This window comes from Platalea leucorodia, assembly GCF_965183815.1.
Source record: "Platalea leucorodia genome assembly, chromosome: 9".
NCBI lineage: Eukaryota > Metazoa > Chordata > Aves > Pelecaniformes > Threskiornithidae > Platalea > Platalea leucorodia.
Window position 1 is genome coordinate 30,955,259 of NC_138831.1, and position 19,804 is coordinate 30,975,062.

The window sequence follows — 19,804 nt, forward strand, 5'->3', positions numbered from 1 at the left end:
GTTTTCTCCATCTGTTCTGCTGTAAAATGTTCCCATTAACAGTTAGTGAATTGTCAGCTACAAGTATCAAGACGATGCAATGAAGGACTGCAGTGCCTTAATTTCCAATGATTTATTTTTGACTTTGTAAATTTAGTTGAAATTAAACTAACCATAAGGAGAAAAATGTTGAGGAAAAATATGCATTTTAATGTAAGATACTATGCCTACTAAATGTAAGCGACCGAAAGGCAAAACTAACTGCATGACATACTTCTGACTTGTTTCCTTTTTTATGAATAATTTCTGAGAAAAATCTCATTCAGTTTCCCTTCAGGATTCATAGAGCAATTAGATCATAGCCTGGGATAACTTAATTAGATAACTTAGTCCCTTCCCAGCCTTTTTAAAAACCCTTGGCCTATAGCAGAACAAGATCAGGGTTACCAATGGAGTTTGTGAAGGAAGACCTCCTTAGGAAGGTGCTTTGGTTTAATTTTGATTCTAAGGGGTTAATTAGAAGGGAAAGCAGCCCCTGGCATCCCACAGAATGGGTTGTTCAATTGTATTCTCTTGTACCTTGAAAAGCAAAAAACCAGTTTTCTCTCTAAATAGCACTGTCGGCTAAGGTACCTTTTCTGTTTGCTTTTGGTTGCCTGAAGCACTTGTCCGTTCAAATGACAGCTCAGCCTCATCCGCCTCCTTGCACTTCTGTTCGTAGGTCTTCTTTGACTGTATTGAAATGAAATCAAATGTGAGGGTCTGGGTTAGGGAATGAGGCTGGGTTGTCTCCAGCTTGATGTTCTAGGCATTTACTGTTTTGCAGTCTAGCAGAGCAAATCAGTGCCCAAGTTTGGGCAACAGAAAAAATTCCCAATGACACTGTAAGGAGATAGAAAAATAGAACTGAAAAATTGGGGTAGGGGCTGGCAGCATAGATTGGGCCCTCTTCTTGCAGCCCTGAAGTTGTTTGCTTTGTACAATTGCAGCCAGCCCCCCACAGGGCTGGTCTCAAACACACAGGCAGCGCTAGCACCACCGGTGCATCAGGCGTCTGTCCGAGCTACAGTTTAGAAACAAAATTAGGAGCCTACATTCCCAGGGTGCCAGTGGGGATGGGTTATCATTTCCACAGTGTGACTTCGAGCATCAGGTGGCTGAAGTCAGTGTGTTGCCTTGCCCATTGCTCCATGCTGTGAGACAGAGCCAGCACCCCATGGGTAACAGTCTCGGTGTAGTCCTCAGGAGCAAAAGAAATCCTTATTTGCACCAAAAGACATCCCTGTCTTAGAGACTCACTTAGAACAACCACGTTTAAATAAAAATTGCTAGTACAGTTCCAGCTGTAGCACTGACAGGTCTGCAACTACTTTTCTTTAGAGGCAATTGCCCATTGGAAACCAAAACCAGCTGCCTGCAGTTCCTGCACCTGCAAGCTTTCCAGTTGGAGAGTTTCCTTCTGTTTACAAGATTCCCTCACCATTTTTAGAATTGTATTTACACAGACTGAAAAACTACATTTGCTCCTGTAAGTATTCTTGCCTAGAAAGAATGAAATCCTGTTTGACCTGGGGCATTGCTCATTCCACATTAACTTTCTCAGTATTTGTTTTGGAGATGCTTCAGTGGGTGCGGAAAGGAAGATTAGCTTCCTCCTCATAGGAGGAATCACGTCCTCTCTCTCACACACGCTCTTGCACACTCACACATTCTTGACCTTTCTTTAGATATAGGTACGTGTGATAGAGGTTTCACCCTGTCTCAAACTCGAGCCAGCTTGCATCAAGAAACCTGCGCAAAACCTCCCTGCTTACCTCCATTGTTTTCTTATAATGGGACAACTTGCTCTTTTGCATGTGCTCCATTGCAGACTCGTACTGTAAGAAACACACAGAAGTAAGCATTTCTGGCTTTGGACTTCTTCCTTCTCTTTTTAGTGGCAGGATTAGGAAAGCCACTGTCAGGGCCTTTCTTTAAGCCACATGCCTGTGGGGAAAATGACTTCACTCTGCTTTTATAAATGACAGGTTTCTAAGTGATAGAGAAAGCATCAAAGTGCCAGGTAAAAAAAAAATCCAAGATAATTCTGCTTCAGTGGTTTCCATTAATAGTAGAGAGGATATAGATCTTAATTTTCTTCCTCCTTTCCTCCCCCCCCCCCCCTTTTTCTTAAGGAGATTAAATATCGTAACACCCAGTCACAGTGCTCATCGGCTCTGCCAGCAGAGTTCCTTCGCTGGTTCAACAGCTTGATCCCACATCTTTGCAGATCAAACCACTGTCTCACCCACGTGAGCAAGGGTAGTTAAATACAAACAAATCCTGTGTAATTTATATTCCATTGCTTCTGGCAAATTTGTGCTTGATGCAATTTGATTTCCATATCGTCATCTGGTCAGCATTGGAAGGACAGTGCTGAATTCACTTTCACGGCTTTTGTTGTGATACGCCCAGCCTTATGCGACACTGAGATATGCTCCTACTTGGCAGGGTATGGGTTTCTTCAGTGGGACTTTTGATCCTTTAATCTTTATATTCTGCTCAAGCAAAACTCTCTCTGGGGCTACCCAGAGGCTTGCTTCATATTGGGCTAAATAGCACAGTCCTGAGAGCAACTACAACAAAACACAAATCACAGCATTTTGGGAGGTTACCAAAAATGCTGATGCCATCTAGCATATGTAATGTTGACTTCCTCACAGCCGCATGCTGGACAGAGAAAAAAGCTTACCTAAGACACCAAAGCAGTTTTACCTTTTTTTCTAGGCCCCTCTAACTGTTTCCAGTTGAGTTATAGGCTTATTGTTTTCAACAGGAGAGAGCCTCTCTTTGGAAATCCTAGTGGCAAAGTGGTGGGGGGGATAAAAATGCTGATGAGTTAGGTGCATGCTGTCTGTCTTTATATGCCTTATTTGCTTTATCAGATTGCTGTGAACATCAAGTCTCAGTAGCAGCACTGGTTTTACCCCCTCTCATATTCAGATTTCTCTGCTGTTCCAAGTTCCTGTGTGTCAGGGTTGTAGACACAAGATTTTTGTGGCATTGGATACTGGTCATATGCATTTTCATTTTTTAAAATTACCAAAGAACTGGATATTTTATTTTACTCCTCCATCAATCAGTGCTTTCAGTGTTAAGTGACTGTCCTGTCTTTGTCTTCAACCCATGGAACCAGAGAAGGTGTAAGAGTGACCAATGTTGCCTCTATTGAGAGCTACTTTTTCAAGGGACTTAAAGCTTGGTAAGATCATAGGGGATGAAATGGTCTTAAATATACTCAAATTTGTGTTATACAACATCAACTAGATGCTGTTTATTCCACATATTTGTAATTCAGCATATATTGGTGTTGCATTCAGCATGATACTCATTTGCTTTTATGTTTTTAAATGTTTGTGTTACCCCTTTATTTTAGTGCATGTTGGAGACCATGCAGGATCATACCAAAGAAACCCAGTTAGTAAGGGTATAAAAAAGAGAAAAGGAAGGATTAAGTTCTTACAGGAATAATATTAGTATCTGCAGTTACACTGGAGAGAGTAAAAGTGACTAAAGCCTCTGTCTCCTGAGTTCAGAGCACTACTTTATTTCCAGCTGGGATCAGAAAGAGATTTTCTTCCACAGTCTAGTATATGGAGTGAACAGGGCACACTGGGCATGTTTTATCATCTTTTGCAGTATTCACAGTCTATGGCTGGAAGCAGGTCATCAGCATGGACCACTGACCCAGTTTCAACATTTCTCTAGTTCCTCACCTTTTTTCTTTGCTCCTTCTGTCTTTCTCGGAACTCTTCTATTCCTTTCAGTTCATCCTTCAGCATTACTGCCAGCTGGATATGAGAGTTTCCAACACTTTCAATTTCTAAAGCAAATCAGAATTCACATACAGTCAGTGGAAAGGTCTTTAAATATGAAGTCACATTTTTCAGGAGATGTTTCTGGGATGTGGCTGCTGTATGACTTTTCATGAACAGGGCAGCCTTAAAAAAAGGCCTATGTTTCTGCATGCACTGACGTTGCTGAGGGTTCGCACAACCTGAATAGGGCTTATTGCAGGTCCTCTCAGTGCCTGCAAGTTGCATGGGCAAGACTCCTCACTGCAGAATTGGAGCACCCACTCAGAGCAGCCTTGGCAAGTGCAGAGCTGGCTGCATTTCTTCATACCCCATTTACCCCAGTCAGCCCTCTTCCTTCTGGGGCTGGAGGTCAGATGGTGTGGTGCAGAGGGAGGGAAGGAGCTCTGACATCCATCATCACACCCTGTGTCTGCTTTCCCTCCACTACGCTGCTGGATTGTCATTGCTCTTGGGAGCTGCTTGCCAGTTATGTCCAGCCTTGCACAAATGTCATTAGATGACGTTGCAAGCTGAGAATTTCCAAGGGTCAGCAAAGATGGATTGAATTTCAGAGCACCTGGCTGATGCTGTTTGAAGTGGCTGGTAACTCCTCTACATTTGTCGGCTTTGGTGCCTCTGAAATGGAACCCTGCATTTTCCAGAAATGTTGAGCTCCCCCACCCAGGCTCTAAAAATACCTTTAATTCACCAGCTACTTTTCAAAAGGGTGTTTTTATCTAAACAGTAGGTGCCAGTAGCCAGGTATACTGTCCTATTGGCTGTGATGGTGTTGCATTTTCTGCGTGTGAAAGGTTTTCGTTCAGCCTTGGGCACATTCAGAAAGCATGCTGTTTTGATGTCAGTGGTTTGCAGAAGAGGGAACAGAGCTGATATTTTGTGACTTGATCCAGATAAAACTAACTTGGGGAACAAGCCATTTTATTTGCCACCAGAGAGTGGACTGAGTGCCCAGCCTTGGAGGACTCCCAGTGAGTATCCTTTCCCTCCACTCTCCACACTACAAACTGGGATAGAAAAGTTGGAAATAGAGAGCGGAAGAGGATGAAAGACCCCAAAAGGGATGAACACATTGTGTGCCTGTCTTAGCCCAGGTCAGAAAGGAAGATGTAAATACTTACGTTGCTTAAGCTTCTCAAATGCTGCCTTCAGTGTGCTGTGAAGCAAAAAAAAGTGCACTTCATTAGTACAGGCTTCTAAGGATGGGTTGTGAATCTAGAGGAAAATCTTTCCCTCAGAATCTCAAAGATCCACATAGAGATAAAATTCTTAATAGTCTTGTAATAAAAGTTGACCATGCTAACAAGCACAATAGCATCAATCTGTTACCGTCGGGAAATGCAATAAAATGCTCCATGAAGCAAGGAATTGCACTATTCCTTATGTGCATGCTCTTTTTTAATCCCACTGTATTTGTGACTGTGAATGTTAACAGACGTTTCTCTATTCTTGCACCTTGCCAATGGATACAAGTCAACTGAGTGAAATAAAGACGGTCAAGGGGAATTGGGTTTTGGAACACTAGTCTGAAGGGTAGAACAAAACCAGCTCCACCCTCTGTGTTGAATGCAGCACCAGCAAATTTTTCTTCCTCAGTCACCCTTGAAGCTAGAGCAGCTCTGCTATGCAGCATCCTCCGTACTATGCTTTCCGAGCACCCCCGTGTGGTACAGCTGGCTCTCCTCTAAAAGACTCACAAATGGTGCAGAGAACCTATGGAGGCTTTGAAACCCTGATGCTCCCAGGGGTTTTCAACATCCCAGAAGCACAGCATGAATAAACCATGTTGTGAAATCAGGTCTCAGTGCTGAGCTGTGAAGTACAGCATAGAAATGAGCAAAAAGAGATGTTATGCTGCTCGTCTAGATGGACCTGCACAACTAAGTGGTCCTACAATGTAGAGTTGCAGAAGGGCATGAAGGGGTAATGATAGATTGCCTGATGTCTTGGGTTTTGGCAAGCCAGAGTCCATTTTAAGAAAGCAGTAAAGATACCAGCATAGAAGTGATGGGAGAGGAAAGTGCATAGTCTGTAAGAGGCATTTTCAACTTAATAATTTGCTCTAGCTCCCAGTTTGCAGGCTGGCAGGGCATTTGTATATGCAGAAGCCAGGGCTGTGGTGTGATTTGGAGGTTTCTTAGATTTAGAAATCATCTCTTCAAGACACTGAAGGCAACAGTTCTGAGATCTCCATGGAACCCTCGTTTACCCCAGGTGGGAGCCCAGGGGAAAAGCCTGTTAATGAAGACCCTAAAATCTCCCTGGCTGAAGCCTGGCTACTACAAGAGCCCAGAAGAGGATGCATATCCCTTCCCAGCCACGTGCAACTGCAGATGGGTAGGGAAATCCTGAATCTCTTGGGCCATTTCAGGAGTCTTAAGATACACATGAAGGATCCTCATTGCCCTGTGTTAATTTAGGCTGGACATCTGTTTCCTAATCAAAGCTTGCTCTCCCAGTAGCAAGGCTGCCTTGCCAGGCATAAGAAAAATGCACAGGCAAGGGGAAAGGCTAGGCCTGTCCTCAGCAATAACCGCCTTGCAATGCGCTTCCAAATCTAAATTTGTAGAAATATAAGGAAAAGACAGAAAATATGAGTATTGAGATAACTGTTTGATCTTTCAGCTTTCAACTAGATTTGTTGTGGTGAATCTCCTGAGATAAGTGAGGAAAAACATGCTAGACAGTATTTTTCAGTATTGTCCTAATAATACTTAAGCATGTTGGAGGTTCATTTTGCAAAAAAATGAGTCTGGTGTGAAATTTTGATGGAAACTAAATTTTCAAAACACAAAGGAAACCAACAGCATTCTTTCCAGCTAAGTTAATTAAAAGCTTGACATTATTAAAAGACAAGTTGAATATCAGCGGCAGAAATAGCTTTTTCTCATCTAAAAGCTCTAATGGATTATTTTGAAAAATCAAATATATACAAGGAATAAAATTTGCTTTTTTAGTGTGGATTTTCCTATAGGAGGTGGAGAATATGCTAACAACTTCATGCCTGACATAGATAAATACTGGAATTTAAAAACTAGGAGACACTTGCAAACTGAACATCCTGTTTGCACGCTGCGTTGATCTATTGTTCCCAGAGATTTTTTTCCTTTGCTGTTGGTGATTCAGGTTATGCAAAGACTGGCAGAATTGCTGTAGTGGATACTGAAAAAGTGCTTTCTCAGTACATATCAAGAATGAAGGCAATTTGCTGCTTTTTTTACTTCCAGGCATCTGAGCTACCAGAGCAGTTAATGATCATAAGCCATACATGAAGATTTTCTTCTTTTTGCTGGCTCTCTGTAAGGACAAGTCTGTCTTCTGGTATAATAATGCATCCAGCTATGAGCCGGAGAGAGACCAATTTGCCCACTGCATGGTCTTTAATGCCCTTTTCAGAAAGCTCTGGCCTTTTGCTCCTTTTGTATGAAAGATTTGTCCAGCCAGTTCCCTAGCTGCTGACTGGGGCAAGGCCACAGTCTGTAAGCAGACTGAAATAGACTTAAGCCATTTCCTTCCTTATTTTTATAATAATTTTCTAAAATCAGTGAATTGGATCCCTCATCCTTATGGGGCTTAAGGGAGTAGCAAATATGCCATTGTGCCAAGTTATGTGCGGGAGAGAATAAATAAATCAAATTTTGACCCATGGATCCATCAGGTATTCCTTTATGACTTCTGGGCTGCGGGGATGTGCTGGCTGCAGCAGCAGTGCTATAGATTAGCTCCTCGTTGCTGCTAGATGCTCTGATTATATCGGTGAGATATATCATTTCAGTGCTTTGGAGGATTTAATGGAAGCAACTCGTGTAGCAGACAGACAAGTGAGTTTTAATTTTATCTGTGCTGTTTTGTATGTACAGTACCTATTACCTATGTCTTCTGAGTGGGTTTGAGTTTCTAATAGGATTGATAAGGGCTTTATTCTGAGGCATCCAAAGTGAGGATGTCTCGCTCTTATGGACACTTTAAAAGAGTGTTTTATCTGCTCAGTATATTATGCTGCTTAGTGGTGTGGTAGTTATTGTTTGTTTGTTCTGTGACCAAATTAGAAAACCTGGGGCTGAAAATAATTCAAGCAAAACTGAAAATTTGCAATTTGCCTTTTTTCTTTTTAATTTTGTTTTAATTGCTCATTTCTGACATTTCCGTGTAGATTCTGGAAGACTGTTAAAACACTCCACCTAAAGCCAGGGCACCAGTCTTCCCTTTGGCCATCCCAACGTGGAGCCTCCTGCAGATGTCTCATTGAAAATAGGGTTGGACACAAATTTACTGTGCATGTTTGTTAAACGACTCCCCCTTGGACATTTAAAGATTGGATTTGTCAAAATGAATTTCTGGTGGAAACAGGATTGATTTTGAATCCGGCATAACAGGGATCAGACAGAGCCTGTGCAACAGCCACTCTGCAGCAACTTCTGGTGATTTTTGCCATCTAGCGGATAAAATGTTCTTACCGTTTTCTGGGATACCAACCCTGGCTGCTGCCTTCATTTGCTGTGGTCTCCTGCTACTTGAGTACACCGGAATTGAGCCGCTTTTGTAAAATATGCAGGTTTCAGTGTTTGTTTTTCCAAGCAGAGGGGGAGAAGGAGAACCGCAGAGCTTTTAGAGGGTCAGAGGAACCAAGGGGAGGAGCTTATTACAATAAAGCTCACCCATTGCTTAGCATTCTTGCTCTGTAGATTGCAAATACTTTCAAAAGTGAACTTATCCAAATTTACCCAGCACACCAAAGCTGGAAAGGCAAGCCTGTCTCTCTAGGGCACTGACCACTAGTCCCTATGGCTCTCCTCTAACAGGATAAACATTTACAGAATGCATCATCTGAGAGCTTGGTTTGATTTTTCTCCCAGCAGAACCTGTCTCCTGCTTTCAAGGCAGAAAATGCATCCTGTATTTGAGAAGAGGTGCCTTGTTTGGCACTCACCCACCATCGCAGTACAGGTGTGAGGAGTAGTGGGGAACCACTGCACCTGATCATCAATCCATTTTCCTCACTCACTGTGCAAAATTATCTTACAGTTGGTTCGGGAAGGGAACTCAATTGGAACAGCATGGGATGACAGCGCTTCAAAGTTAACTTGTCCTAGCTGCTCTCTGTGTTTGCTTACTCTCTCTTCATTTTTGGACCTTGCTTGTGCTAGAGAACTGGGCTGTTGCTGGAGAGCAGGCTGCGCTGGGCAGTCCTACGTGACATGAGAACCACCAGGACATGTACTGTAGATAGCGCTCTGGTACCTTCTGCTTCACAGTCATCAAAAGCTGAATTTATGGCACCAGAGACGTAATTAGCAGCGTTCTATCAGTGGCAGTGCTTAGGTCACAGGTATACTCACTATGTACACTGTTGCACCACACTCTTTATTTTGCAACTGTAGGCTTGATGGTTTGGGCTTTTTTTTTTTTCAGTACTTCGCCTTTTCACTCAATTAGAGACTGGTTTAACTGAGTAATTCAAAGAGTCCCTTTACATCTTGTACACAGGAAGGTAAAATAGGCTCCTCTAACTGGAAAACCACAGCTCTTTTTAAATTTTCTTTCTTTTCTACCTTTGCTTTGTGAATAGAAGTGTGAAATAACCACACCTTCCTTTCTGGTAGGTTTCCATTTTAACATCAATATGGTCTACAATGTTCAGTTCTTATTGCAATTTTTTAAAAGTATTCTTTCTGAAACTGAGAGAAGTCTCTGCCAGATGAACTCTACAGGCCCCTTTACAGCAGTCCTATTCAGTCTCCTCTGAGGCCACGGTTAACAACTGTCTTTCCTCCTCCCACACAGGGAAGACCCAATGTGGATTTACCAACGTTTTTCTGTGAAGCCCAGTGGTGGCAGCAAAGTGTGGGGGAAACAAGTTCAGAGGCTCAAATAATTTGCACCTGGGACTCTGCATTGCAAAAAAGAAAAGAAGGGGGAGGTGTTGTGCTCTTTTAACAGGGAGGCACTACCAAGTCCTAGGCCAGACGCATAGCAGAGTATTTCACACGAGAATCATGCGCAGCAGACTGGGCTTAGTGTCAGGTTGGGTGTAGCATATCTTTCATGAAAGCAACAAATGTGGAGGGTTCCTCTAGTGCTGGGGCGTCTCTGCGTACGTGTTTTGCTTCTGGTGCCTGGATATGTTCAGATATGTGTTAAAAGCAGAAGCAGTCCCAAACTGAATGGGAAGAGGGCTGTATCACAGGGCTGGTTACTGGGAGCATGTACACATCACCCCAAACTTTGCTGAGGCAGAGGAGCAAACGGGATGGCGTCTCCCTGTACCTTCTCTTCCCTGTAAATCTGTGCCTATATACTACAAATTAGACCCCTTGTGACTCCAGATTGACCTCTGCCATTCAAATCAGAGGATAAAACAATCAAAATGACTTCTGTATCTTTAGCATAAAACTAAATTTCCTCACGTCTCCTGGAAAGAGCAGCACTGCTCAAAAATGCCTGTCCTCATCATCGGAGAGCTTATCTAGATTTGATTTAACAGAAGCTGAGCAGAGGCTTAGGTCTGTCAGAGTACGTGCTTGGTCCCATTTTCACAGGGTCCTGAAAATCTGAAATACAAGTGTATAAACTCTGTGTGGGTTCAGGACATTTGAGTGGAGAATAACTAACCATGGAAGGATGTGACCTTCCAAAATGACTTTTAGCTTCAGTTCAAAAATGCCTGCTTTGTGTGAATAATACAGAGGACTCTGTATATTAAGTGACAGATGCACTATATTTATACACAGGAAGCAGCAATTGGCATTTCGTTACAAATGCCCTCACCTCACGCTCACTGAAATATTCTATTTCAGGCATTGCAGAGAAGGGCAGAGCAGACATGGGCTTGAAGGAACTACCCTTTCCCGAGGTCCAAAGGAGATGGTAGTCAAAAAGAGGGAAGCCAAAAAGTAGGAAATCATGTACATGAGAAGAGACAAGCAGAGCAAATGACAAAAATAGCTGTTGTCAGACTAGGCAGAATTTAACCAGCTACTGTGTATTTACATCAGTTATTTTACAGAAGAACTGAGTTCCCAGAGGCTCTATTTCAGCTGAAGCTGAGGATGTATCTGAAAACCGGGCTCTGTAGTATATTCTGTTTTCATGTTGTTCTGTTGAAGACTTGCCCAAAGCTACTGCATGGAAATTCCCAGTCACCTTGCAGCCTGAAAGGTGTTTCCTCTTAAAGGCATGAGCTCTGCTGCAAATCATCTATAGGGTGTTGAGACATAATTACTGTGTGTGTTACCAGCAAAAACTTGCAAACTTGATCTCTTGTTTGTAACTCAGCTGAAAATCCCCGGTTTCTGTGCATCCTCTCCCATGTGTGCAACACAGAATATGGAGAGTACAAAACTACACTGCAGTTTAAATTTCATGACATGTAGCTCCCTCTCCCCCACTGATTATTGGTGTAACCTGGCATTTGCCAAGAATACATGGCTGTAGCTTTTTAATCATCTTTTTCATAATTTCTTTTATGATTAGAGACTATGAAATTGTGATTCAGATTTTTTTTTAATTAAAAAAACTGGGATAACAGGGCTTTAAAATTAGTATAAAATAGGAATGAAGACATTGAAAAAATATAATTTAGCCCTGCCTTGTTTTAGGTGAGCTCCAGGGCTCCATTTCTGTGCAGCATACATACTTCTACCCTGACTGCTGTGATCCTCATGCTTTGCCTGCTCCTCAAGGGCTGCCCTGCCCTCTCCTAGGTCTGACCCACTCAAGAGGTATATTTGCAAATGATATTCTTTCATGCTCCCTTCCAATACCCGTTCTCCTCCCAGTGCTTTCACTAAGACTCCCCAGCTACTCGTATTCCCAGGTATAGCCTGCATCCATGACGGTGCTGGCACATCCAGGTGATTAGCCTGAAAGAAGCAGCCAGCCTTTTCCATAGTTTTGGTGTTATTCTGGACCCGGGTATGTTGTAAGAACTAGAACAGGCAGTGGGACTGCAGCTTGCCAGTGCAGGCATGCATTGAGGAACCCCGCTATAAGGAAGCTAATCTGCCTTTGTCATGTGTGTCTGATCTGACATGGCAAGTGTGATGAGGTATGCTAAAAATCAACACAGAAAAAGGCACTTCTGCACTTAACAGGAAAGTACATTGCTTTACCTTAAGACTCAGTGGATGCTAAAATATTTTGGCTTTCAAATACGAAAAAAAAATACAAGAAAACTCCATTGGGGGCTATTACGTACAAAGCTGCTGGTGTGGCAGCCCCTGAACTGCCAGTTGCTAAGGCAAGAAGATTATTTAGGAGAAATATCCTCATACGCTTGCCCTATTCTTCTACTCTTCCCTTAAGATCTAGTGTTGAGGACAGAACATTAGGCTGAAGGGATTTTGGTCTGATCCTGTGTGACCCTTCTTGCATCCTTCCGTACATTAGAATGAACTTGCCAAGGCCTACAGAAGCTGCTGAGTTAGATCTATGTCATGTGTTGGAAAGAGAATATTTCCCTTCCCTATAGGAAGTAGTTTCTACCAGCTGTAGCGCTCGAGGCAAGGGCAAGCAGCCAGAAGGCCTAAATTTGCTTGAATCAGGCTGGACTTTTGAATGACTGTGTGCTTTGGCTGTTAGGCAGCACTTAGTAGGAACTTCTATTTCTTGAGCTGGAAGCTGAAGTGTTTGTTTGCTATGCCCATGGTAACCAGCACCAGCTTCTTTTAGAAACCCTGTCTTTGCTTTTTTTAAAAAAGAAAATAAAAAGTTGTTGCAGCACGTCTCCCTCATTGCGGCATGTCTGCCTCTCTGATTTTAGTTTTGTGAGAAATTTTTCTACAGCTGTAGGCTGGCCATGGCCATTTCCAATACTGGTTTGAAAAAGAACAGTGAGGTCCTCACTGAAGTCGTCACACCTCCAGTAGCAGTGCTGAAAGCTTGTCCCCTGCTAGCTCTCAGGCCAAAGTGATTTCTCACATTTCTGGTGCTAAGCAGTCTGCAGGTGGAGACACAACATTGTCCTCTTTTCCCAGGTCACGATGTTATATTACGGCTGATGTTCAGTAGTGAAGTGTCCTAGTACAGTCTTGGCTTCTAGATGTCTCTGCCAAGCATGAGCAGTGCCAGGCCCTGAGCAGTCAATTCTCCATCAAAGGAGCTGTAACGATGCTGAGGGAGCAAACACTGGACAGCATATAGGGTGGAAACCTGATGGCTGCTGTCACCTAGGTTTTTTTCAAAGCAATAGAGAGTGGTCACAGAGTTGCTGTTACATCTCAGCAAGCTTTCCCTACTATCTTTCTTTTGAGTCAGCAGCGTATTTCTTCATCTGTGTCTTTCAGTAAATAAAAATGGGCAGTTTCATCTATTTATACATTTAGCCGAATTCAGCAATTTGTTCCAGTTGAAGCAAAAGTTTGGGGGAGAAGGGAAGAGCCTAAAAAAATGTTGAAATTGTTCTTTTCTTTGATTCTATGAACAAAGAACAGATGAAAACTAAAAACATTTAAAATATGGGGGAAGGCTTGGGAGAGAACTGTTTTCTACAGTGATGGCCACTACCTAGTGCAGTGTGCCATAGACCTCAAAGAGAAGCCTTTTTTCATGCCGGTCCTGACTGTGCTGAAGTAACAAGCTGGGCAGTACCTCCCCACCACTGCCTAATTTCTCCCTTGAGCAGAGCCTCTTCTCTCCAAGCACAGGAAGCAACAGAAAGGTGGTCGTTTTTCCTCTACATTTTTTAACCTCCGAGGGTTTGAGATTAGAATAGCTGGGCGGCTGCCAGGGATGGCATTTCTGGAGTTGGAAAGAGCTGTTCACACTGATACTAGGAGGATATGAGCACGTGAGGCCCTGCTGGGCTGCCCATCACATGTAGTGGTGCCACCGTTTCCAGATCAGCAGATTTGGCATTGGCTGGCAGTGTGGGTTTGCCATGGATGCTTTGCCAACAGGCCCCTGTATGGGGACTGCCGCTCGCTCCAGCTTTGAGCCGCTTCTCTCCTGCTCTGCTTTCCACAGCAGCTACAGAGCATTGCTTTGACCTGGTGGAGTGATGGGAAGTTTTTGCAGCCGATTCATTAGTTTCAGAAGTTGTGCTAAACACAATTAATTGGCCTTGCAGTTGTTTCTCATAAGGTCTTCTGGGTATTTTCTGATACTGGAAGTTTTTGGGTAGCTGTTGTGGATGGATTTTCTATATTCTTTTTATCGACTCTTTGAAAGGGTATTGGGTACCTTCCTGATACTGAGAACTACTGAGGTGTGAAATAATTTCCCAGGAGAAGTGGCAGAAAGCCCTAGTATCTGAGATGTTTAAAAGATGACTGAATTTAAGACTAGAGGATAATAATTTTGCATTAGCAAGAAAATGACTGAGTGACCTAAAATTAGTAATTCCTGCTCCTCTACAATACATAGCATGGTACAGGAAGTTCTGTAAAATGTTCTGCAAAAAAACCCGCAAGCTACTTCTTTTCCTGATGATTGTCAAATGCAAGTTTTAGGTACAAATAACTGCACAATGCCTTCATTAGCCTTTATTTGAGAAATACTGCTACCCAAAGCTGCATTTAAAGATGAGAACAGTCCTGTTCAGCCTGTCAAGTACTTGTAATACTATTAGGACTCAGTGAGCTAGACAATAATAGGGAGTCCTATAAAGAGGAAGCACTTGGAGTAATGCATGGGGATAGTTGTAGCATAGTCCTTTCAAGCTTTTCTTGTTACAGGTAGTACATAAGTTCCCTCCCTCCAGTCTCTCTGAAGGCCTGACCTTGGGAGCAGAACTGCTGTCAGCAATCAATGTCATATAAACAAACAGAAACTTCACACCATGTCAAAAATTTTAACGCATTAAAACCAAATATTTCATTTTTGTTAGTTGTTCCAGCCCTGAATAGATCCTAGTTTTCTCTGATTTTAAAGTGTTTACTCTGGACAAATGCCATTCATTGCCCATCTCTGTAACTCCTTAAACAACCAGAGGATGCTGAATAACAGAAAGCAAAGTGTCCTCTCTCTGCTTCACAACAGTTACAGTGAGACATTTGCTCTGATAAAAATATCAGCACAAAGCCAGTCGCTACCCAGACCAGGCGTGGGTTTATGGAAACATAGTAAATCAGCTCTGCAGCATGCTTTGTTGGTATATTCAGCCTTCTGTCTATGCCAGCCTATAAAATTGCTGGATCAAAGTGGAGCTGGGCCTGAGTCCAAACTTCCCCCAACTTGAGGGGAACTTGGAACCATATCCCAACTCTGAGACTTGGCTCTGCCTCTAAATCAAGCTCTTATAATCTCTTAGGAAAAGTCAGACCCATGAATTATCCACTAAGTCACAGAAGGGCAGCCAAAGCTGTCTGTTCTGAACACGTTTGCTCTGCCTGCCCTGCATTGCCAGTAAAGAAATTTAGATGGAGCCTTCCGTTAATCCTGGAACGCTGATCTTAGCCTTTGGTTTGGGAAGAAGCCATCCCTCCTTAATCCGCTATTTTAATTTCAAAATAATTTTTCTTCTCCTTCCTTTTCTCCAATTACGTCTGTGAATCGAGACACCAGGAAGGCAGAAGCCATCTCCAGCAGCCTGTGCTAGGAACCTTGCTATACTTTACTGGATTGCTCAGGGGCAAGGGAGAGATGGAGCACTAGGGGAGGAGAGGCTTGCACGTTCTCTGGAGTGAGCCTCGGTGCTCCCCGCACTATCAGGTGCTTGGGTTAATGCAACAGTTTCCCTGTCAGCCTGGATGTGCCACCGCCGAATCGTTAGCAAGTGCTATGGGTGATTGCCTGGCACCTGCATGCCATGGTGGTGCAAGGGTTTGAGGTCAAGTTTTCCCATAAAATATGAACAGGAAACCATGCTCACACTGAGAGTGATAAATTGACGTAAAAAGGAGACTGCAATTAAGAAAAGAGATATGGGATGGATGAGGATAGCAGGCCCCAGGGATCAACAGAGCTGTTTTGTGTTTAGATTGAGGTCTTCTCTTTCAGACTTGTCTTCTGTGACCCCAAATCTTCATCCTCTGCCACCTTATTACTGTATTATTACTTGTTACAATAATGACAAAATGTCTCATTATTGCTGCTACCATCGATAATAGCATCAGTTTATCAGCAGTGTTTATTAAGTTAAATTCCATGCCAACATATATCTTCCCCTCCCAACACAATTTATACATGATCTAAGATAGTAGTAGAGGAGACAGAGAAAATATATGTCATTTTAATGTATTTCAGTAGTTCCACTGATTTCTTTCAAATGAAGTCCCTTCAAAGAAGTTTAAAGTTTGTATTCCTAAGCTAAACCATTTTCCTGCTGCAAAAGTTAATTTTTTGGTGTCTTTGCACTTTGCATTTGTTCTGTCACAGTCTCTCAGTGTCCATCAGCTTCCCAGAATTGCCAAGCCACTATCCTAAACATTTCACAACCTTTTCCTTTCCCCTTTTTTCCCATCACTTAGTTTGCTTTTTGGGAGCAAATATTAAACATTGTTAGGAATCCTGAAATTAAAAATTTCTCAGTAAAGACCTACTGGCAATTCCCAAATAGAGATTTCGTGAATCCTGCTTTGAAAGACTATGGCCTTTCCCTGTTTTTGCTGTACATTGTGAAGTGCTGTGTAACGTACTGAAGCGAGCAGCTTATGACCCCATTCACAGGCAAAACACAGGAGTCTGATATTGCTTCCAAAAGACTTTCCACTAATAATAAAAGAATTCCTTACTTGATTTCTGTTTGTCCTCCTGCTTTTCGGGCGATTTGAATCAGCTCTTTCCCGTATCTCTCTTCTGCTTGTGCTCTGTTAAAAGAAAAACTTATTCAACTTCTCTTAGTGGTGCCAGGATCACATTTACACAAATCTTGTAATTGCATCTGAGGTACAAAACATGAGAAATACAGTTTCTTTAATTTCTCTATTTCCTCAATCCTAATGCTATTAGTTACCTCTAAAATATTTTGGGTGAGCTCTTTCAAGAAGAAATGAGAGAAAATGAAACCCATCTCCATGGCTTTGATTTCTGGGGAGTGCTACGTACAACTCTGTCCCCCAAAAGCTGGATTCAATTAGAAGAGGTGTACAGAAGGCTAGTGAAGACGCTGAGAACAGAGAGCCTCTTTTGCAGAAGAAACCTAAAAGATGACAGCTGACTTGACCCATCAAAATGAAGGTTTGGGGGGGAGTGAAGAGTAGGTTCCAAAGGATCCATTTAAGAAAGGTTGTGAACAAATGGGAGCTGGGAGTAGCAGGGAAGTTTCTAACCCTTACAAACGGGAGGTGCTGCTTGAACAGCAGCAATGGGGGCAGAGGGGGAAGTAGCCTTGCTATTTGTAAGGTGAGGCTGTGACAGTTTTATGGAGGGAACAATATGATGTGATATCTCACCTAATGGGGAACTGTAACTAGTGACTCAGGAAGGTAGTTCTGTTTCTATGGTTAATAAAGAAAAACAATTATTTCTTTGCTGTTTTCCCCTCCCCCAGCTCTGGAAGAAATATCTATTCTCTGTTTAAAAAAAAAAAAGTATTTGTATTTAATGTGTTATTTCCTTTCTCCTGGGTGCAAGACTGGGGCGGAACTGAGTTTTCAGTCTTTGAGTAGCTGCTAAAAACTATTGAATGGTCAGTAATAAATAATGAACAGATAGCCTGGTGCTAGGATTGAGGGGGAGGGATTTGGGTTAGGGTAAGTCCAGTTCTTAAAAGGGGTTTTTCAAAGCATTTCAAACAGTTTTGAGCCTGAAACTTGGCACCTTAGAGAAATGTACTCTGTTCAAAAAAGGAATTTTGATGTGAGTGCAAGGCCATGCAGCCCCGCTGGTTTGTTCTTGCATCCATCTTCCCACTCGGCCGCGCTGTGGTTTATTATTGCTGTTTGCTGAGTTCCAGCGGTTTGAGGGCTGGTCTTTCAGTTTTGCAATACAGCAGCTGTAGGGGTGGGTCTCTGTCTGAGAACATCCAACTGCCCTTTCGACTGTTCCTCTGCGTCTGATGGTTGTGAGCACCTTGCACGGTAGCCAGCTGTACTGGTGGCTCTGGTGCAATTTCACTGGTTTGCAACCATCTTCTGTGACCTGAGGCAGGCTTGTCCTGGGGTCTTTCCCCCAGTCCAAGGAGATCTGTCAGGCTGCTGGAATGGCAGTGCTGGTTGTACAGCCACGTACAGTTGTCACAGCCAGGAGCGGAGGCTGCTCCTGGCCTCTGCCCAGTGTGTCTAACACTGCACGTGCAATTAGTTACTTGCTGTCATCCTGCACTAGAAACTGCTGTGTTATAGTGGGGTGTTCCTACATCACTGCTTTGGGATTCCTCCTAGAAGAACGGGATGCAAAATATGGTGACAGGCCACACAGAGGCACCACTTTGTTTTCATGTTAGATGTATGAAATTTCATCAAAATGGAAATATACCCCAGAGACACATAATGCTGCAGAAGAGGAATAGATTATTTTTCTTCTGATTTTAATAACAAGAAACATTTTCATCTCAGAGACTTTGCTTTTCACATCTTGGTGCTGCCTTTCCCACTTTCCCGTACTCTAGCACACAGCTTCTAGGTTCCCCTGCAACCACTGAGAGCTGGAACATATTTTGTGTTTTAAATCTGGGGCTTTGCTCTGGAATACAACTGCTTTCTCACTCCCCAATCTCTTAGGCCCTCCTGTGGACCAGGCAGGGGTATTTGTGAGCAAAAGTAATTGACCTGAGTGGAAAACTGATGAAGTGTTAGCATAGCCAGGGCAGTTGGTTTCAGGACTCAGGGCAGCTGCTGCAGGAGTCCTTGTTGAAATTCTGGCATGAAGCCCATATTATGGGCAGCCTCTAGGAACACAGATTCATCACGGGCTTTGATCTCCTCCTAGGTCATTCCCATGAATTACATGAGGACAAGCTGAAACAAACATCTTCCAGAAATAAACTGGAATTAATACCTTCTTTCTGCAACTCAGTGCCCGCTATCTTTTCTCCTTTTCGTCCTCCCCCAACATGCATGTACACACACAAGCACATGCATGTATGCATGCTCACTGGAATGTTTTGGGGCTGTGCAAAAGTGCACAGAAACATTTGTTGCTGTAGCTGTCAGATCTGCAAAATAACAGTATGTGTATTTTTTTTTCTTCGTGGAAAGTCCTTTGTGCCTCCACCACAAACCAGGACGAATCTTATCCTGCAACTTGCAGAAACCTCTCTGATATGTTTTGGAAAGAAACACAAGCGTATATAGCATCAGATGCATGCTGCAGTGTAGAGCCTGCCTGAAGCCTGCAATGTAGTTCTCATCTCTGAAAGTTATGAGTCACAAAGGAGCTATTTTAAACAGTTAAAGCTATGCTACCGTCAAACAGGTGTGACTTCAGGACTGAGTGACATGCAGCAATAAAATATGCTTCCACTGGTGGTCAAGAAAAGCAATTCAAATAGCTTCAGATTTTGATGGGAGACTCTTCACACTCTGTCAAATATTTAACTTTCAGTTTGACAGCTCACATCCCCTTGAAAGTCCCAGTGCTTGAAAAGTAGCCTTCGGAAAACCGACCTAAAACCAGAAAACTAGATGGGGACAGCAAGGGAAGAAAAAGCAGGCTGTGACTGAGGAAGGCAGAGCGATATTCATAAGGAGATAGTTCTGAGATGAACTGCTCTAGGATTACCTGCTGAATATATAATCCGTCTTGTGTGGTCTTTCCTACAGGTCATGCATGAGCATGTATGTGCCTCGTGCTACATGTTGAAACTGTTGAAACCCAGCCACTTAAAAACAAAACCAAATTTCAGATATTTTTTTCTAAGTCAGAAGTATAAAAATGAATGTCAAAGGAGTCATAGCAGCTGTGTAATATGTATTTTCTCACCCACAAAATTGTCAGCTGTCCATAGCCGTTGTTGAGAAGCATGTAAAGGATGGACATAATCTACAACATTGTTATTCAAAGTCTAGTAAGGTCAGCGAACGATGTGGGCTGTCTTGGGTGTCTGGGAAAGGCTTTTGGTAGCACCTTATGTAGCTCTGTATTTGAAAAGT

The 19,804-nt window shown here is 42.8% G+C and overlaps 1 protein-coding gene across 1 annotated transcript in view; it reads right to left on the minus strand.

The window, feature by feature from the left end:
• Window positions 1-19,804, minus strand: part of PSTPIP1 (proline-serine-threonine phosphatase interacting protein 1) — a 55,190-nt gene that overhangs the window by 15,829 nt on the left and 19,557 nt on the right. The window contains exons 3-7 of the mRNA XM_082321035.1: window positions 16,505-16,579; window positions 4,955-4,989; window positions 3,735-3,841; window positions 1,794-1,856; window positions 613-711 (exon numbers count right to left, since the gene is read on the minus strand). Of these exons, the coding sequence (XP_082177161.1) occupies window positions 613-711; window positions 1,794-1,856; window positions 3,735-3,841; window positions 4,955-4,989; window positions 16,505-16,579 (379 nt within the window). The remainder of the gene's footprint in view (window positions 1-612; window positions 712-1,793; window positions 1,857-3,734; window positions 3,842-4,954; window positions 4,990-16,504; window positions 16,580-19,804) is intronic.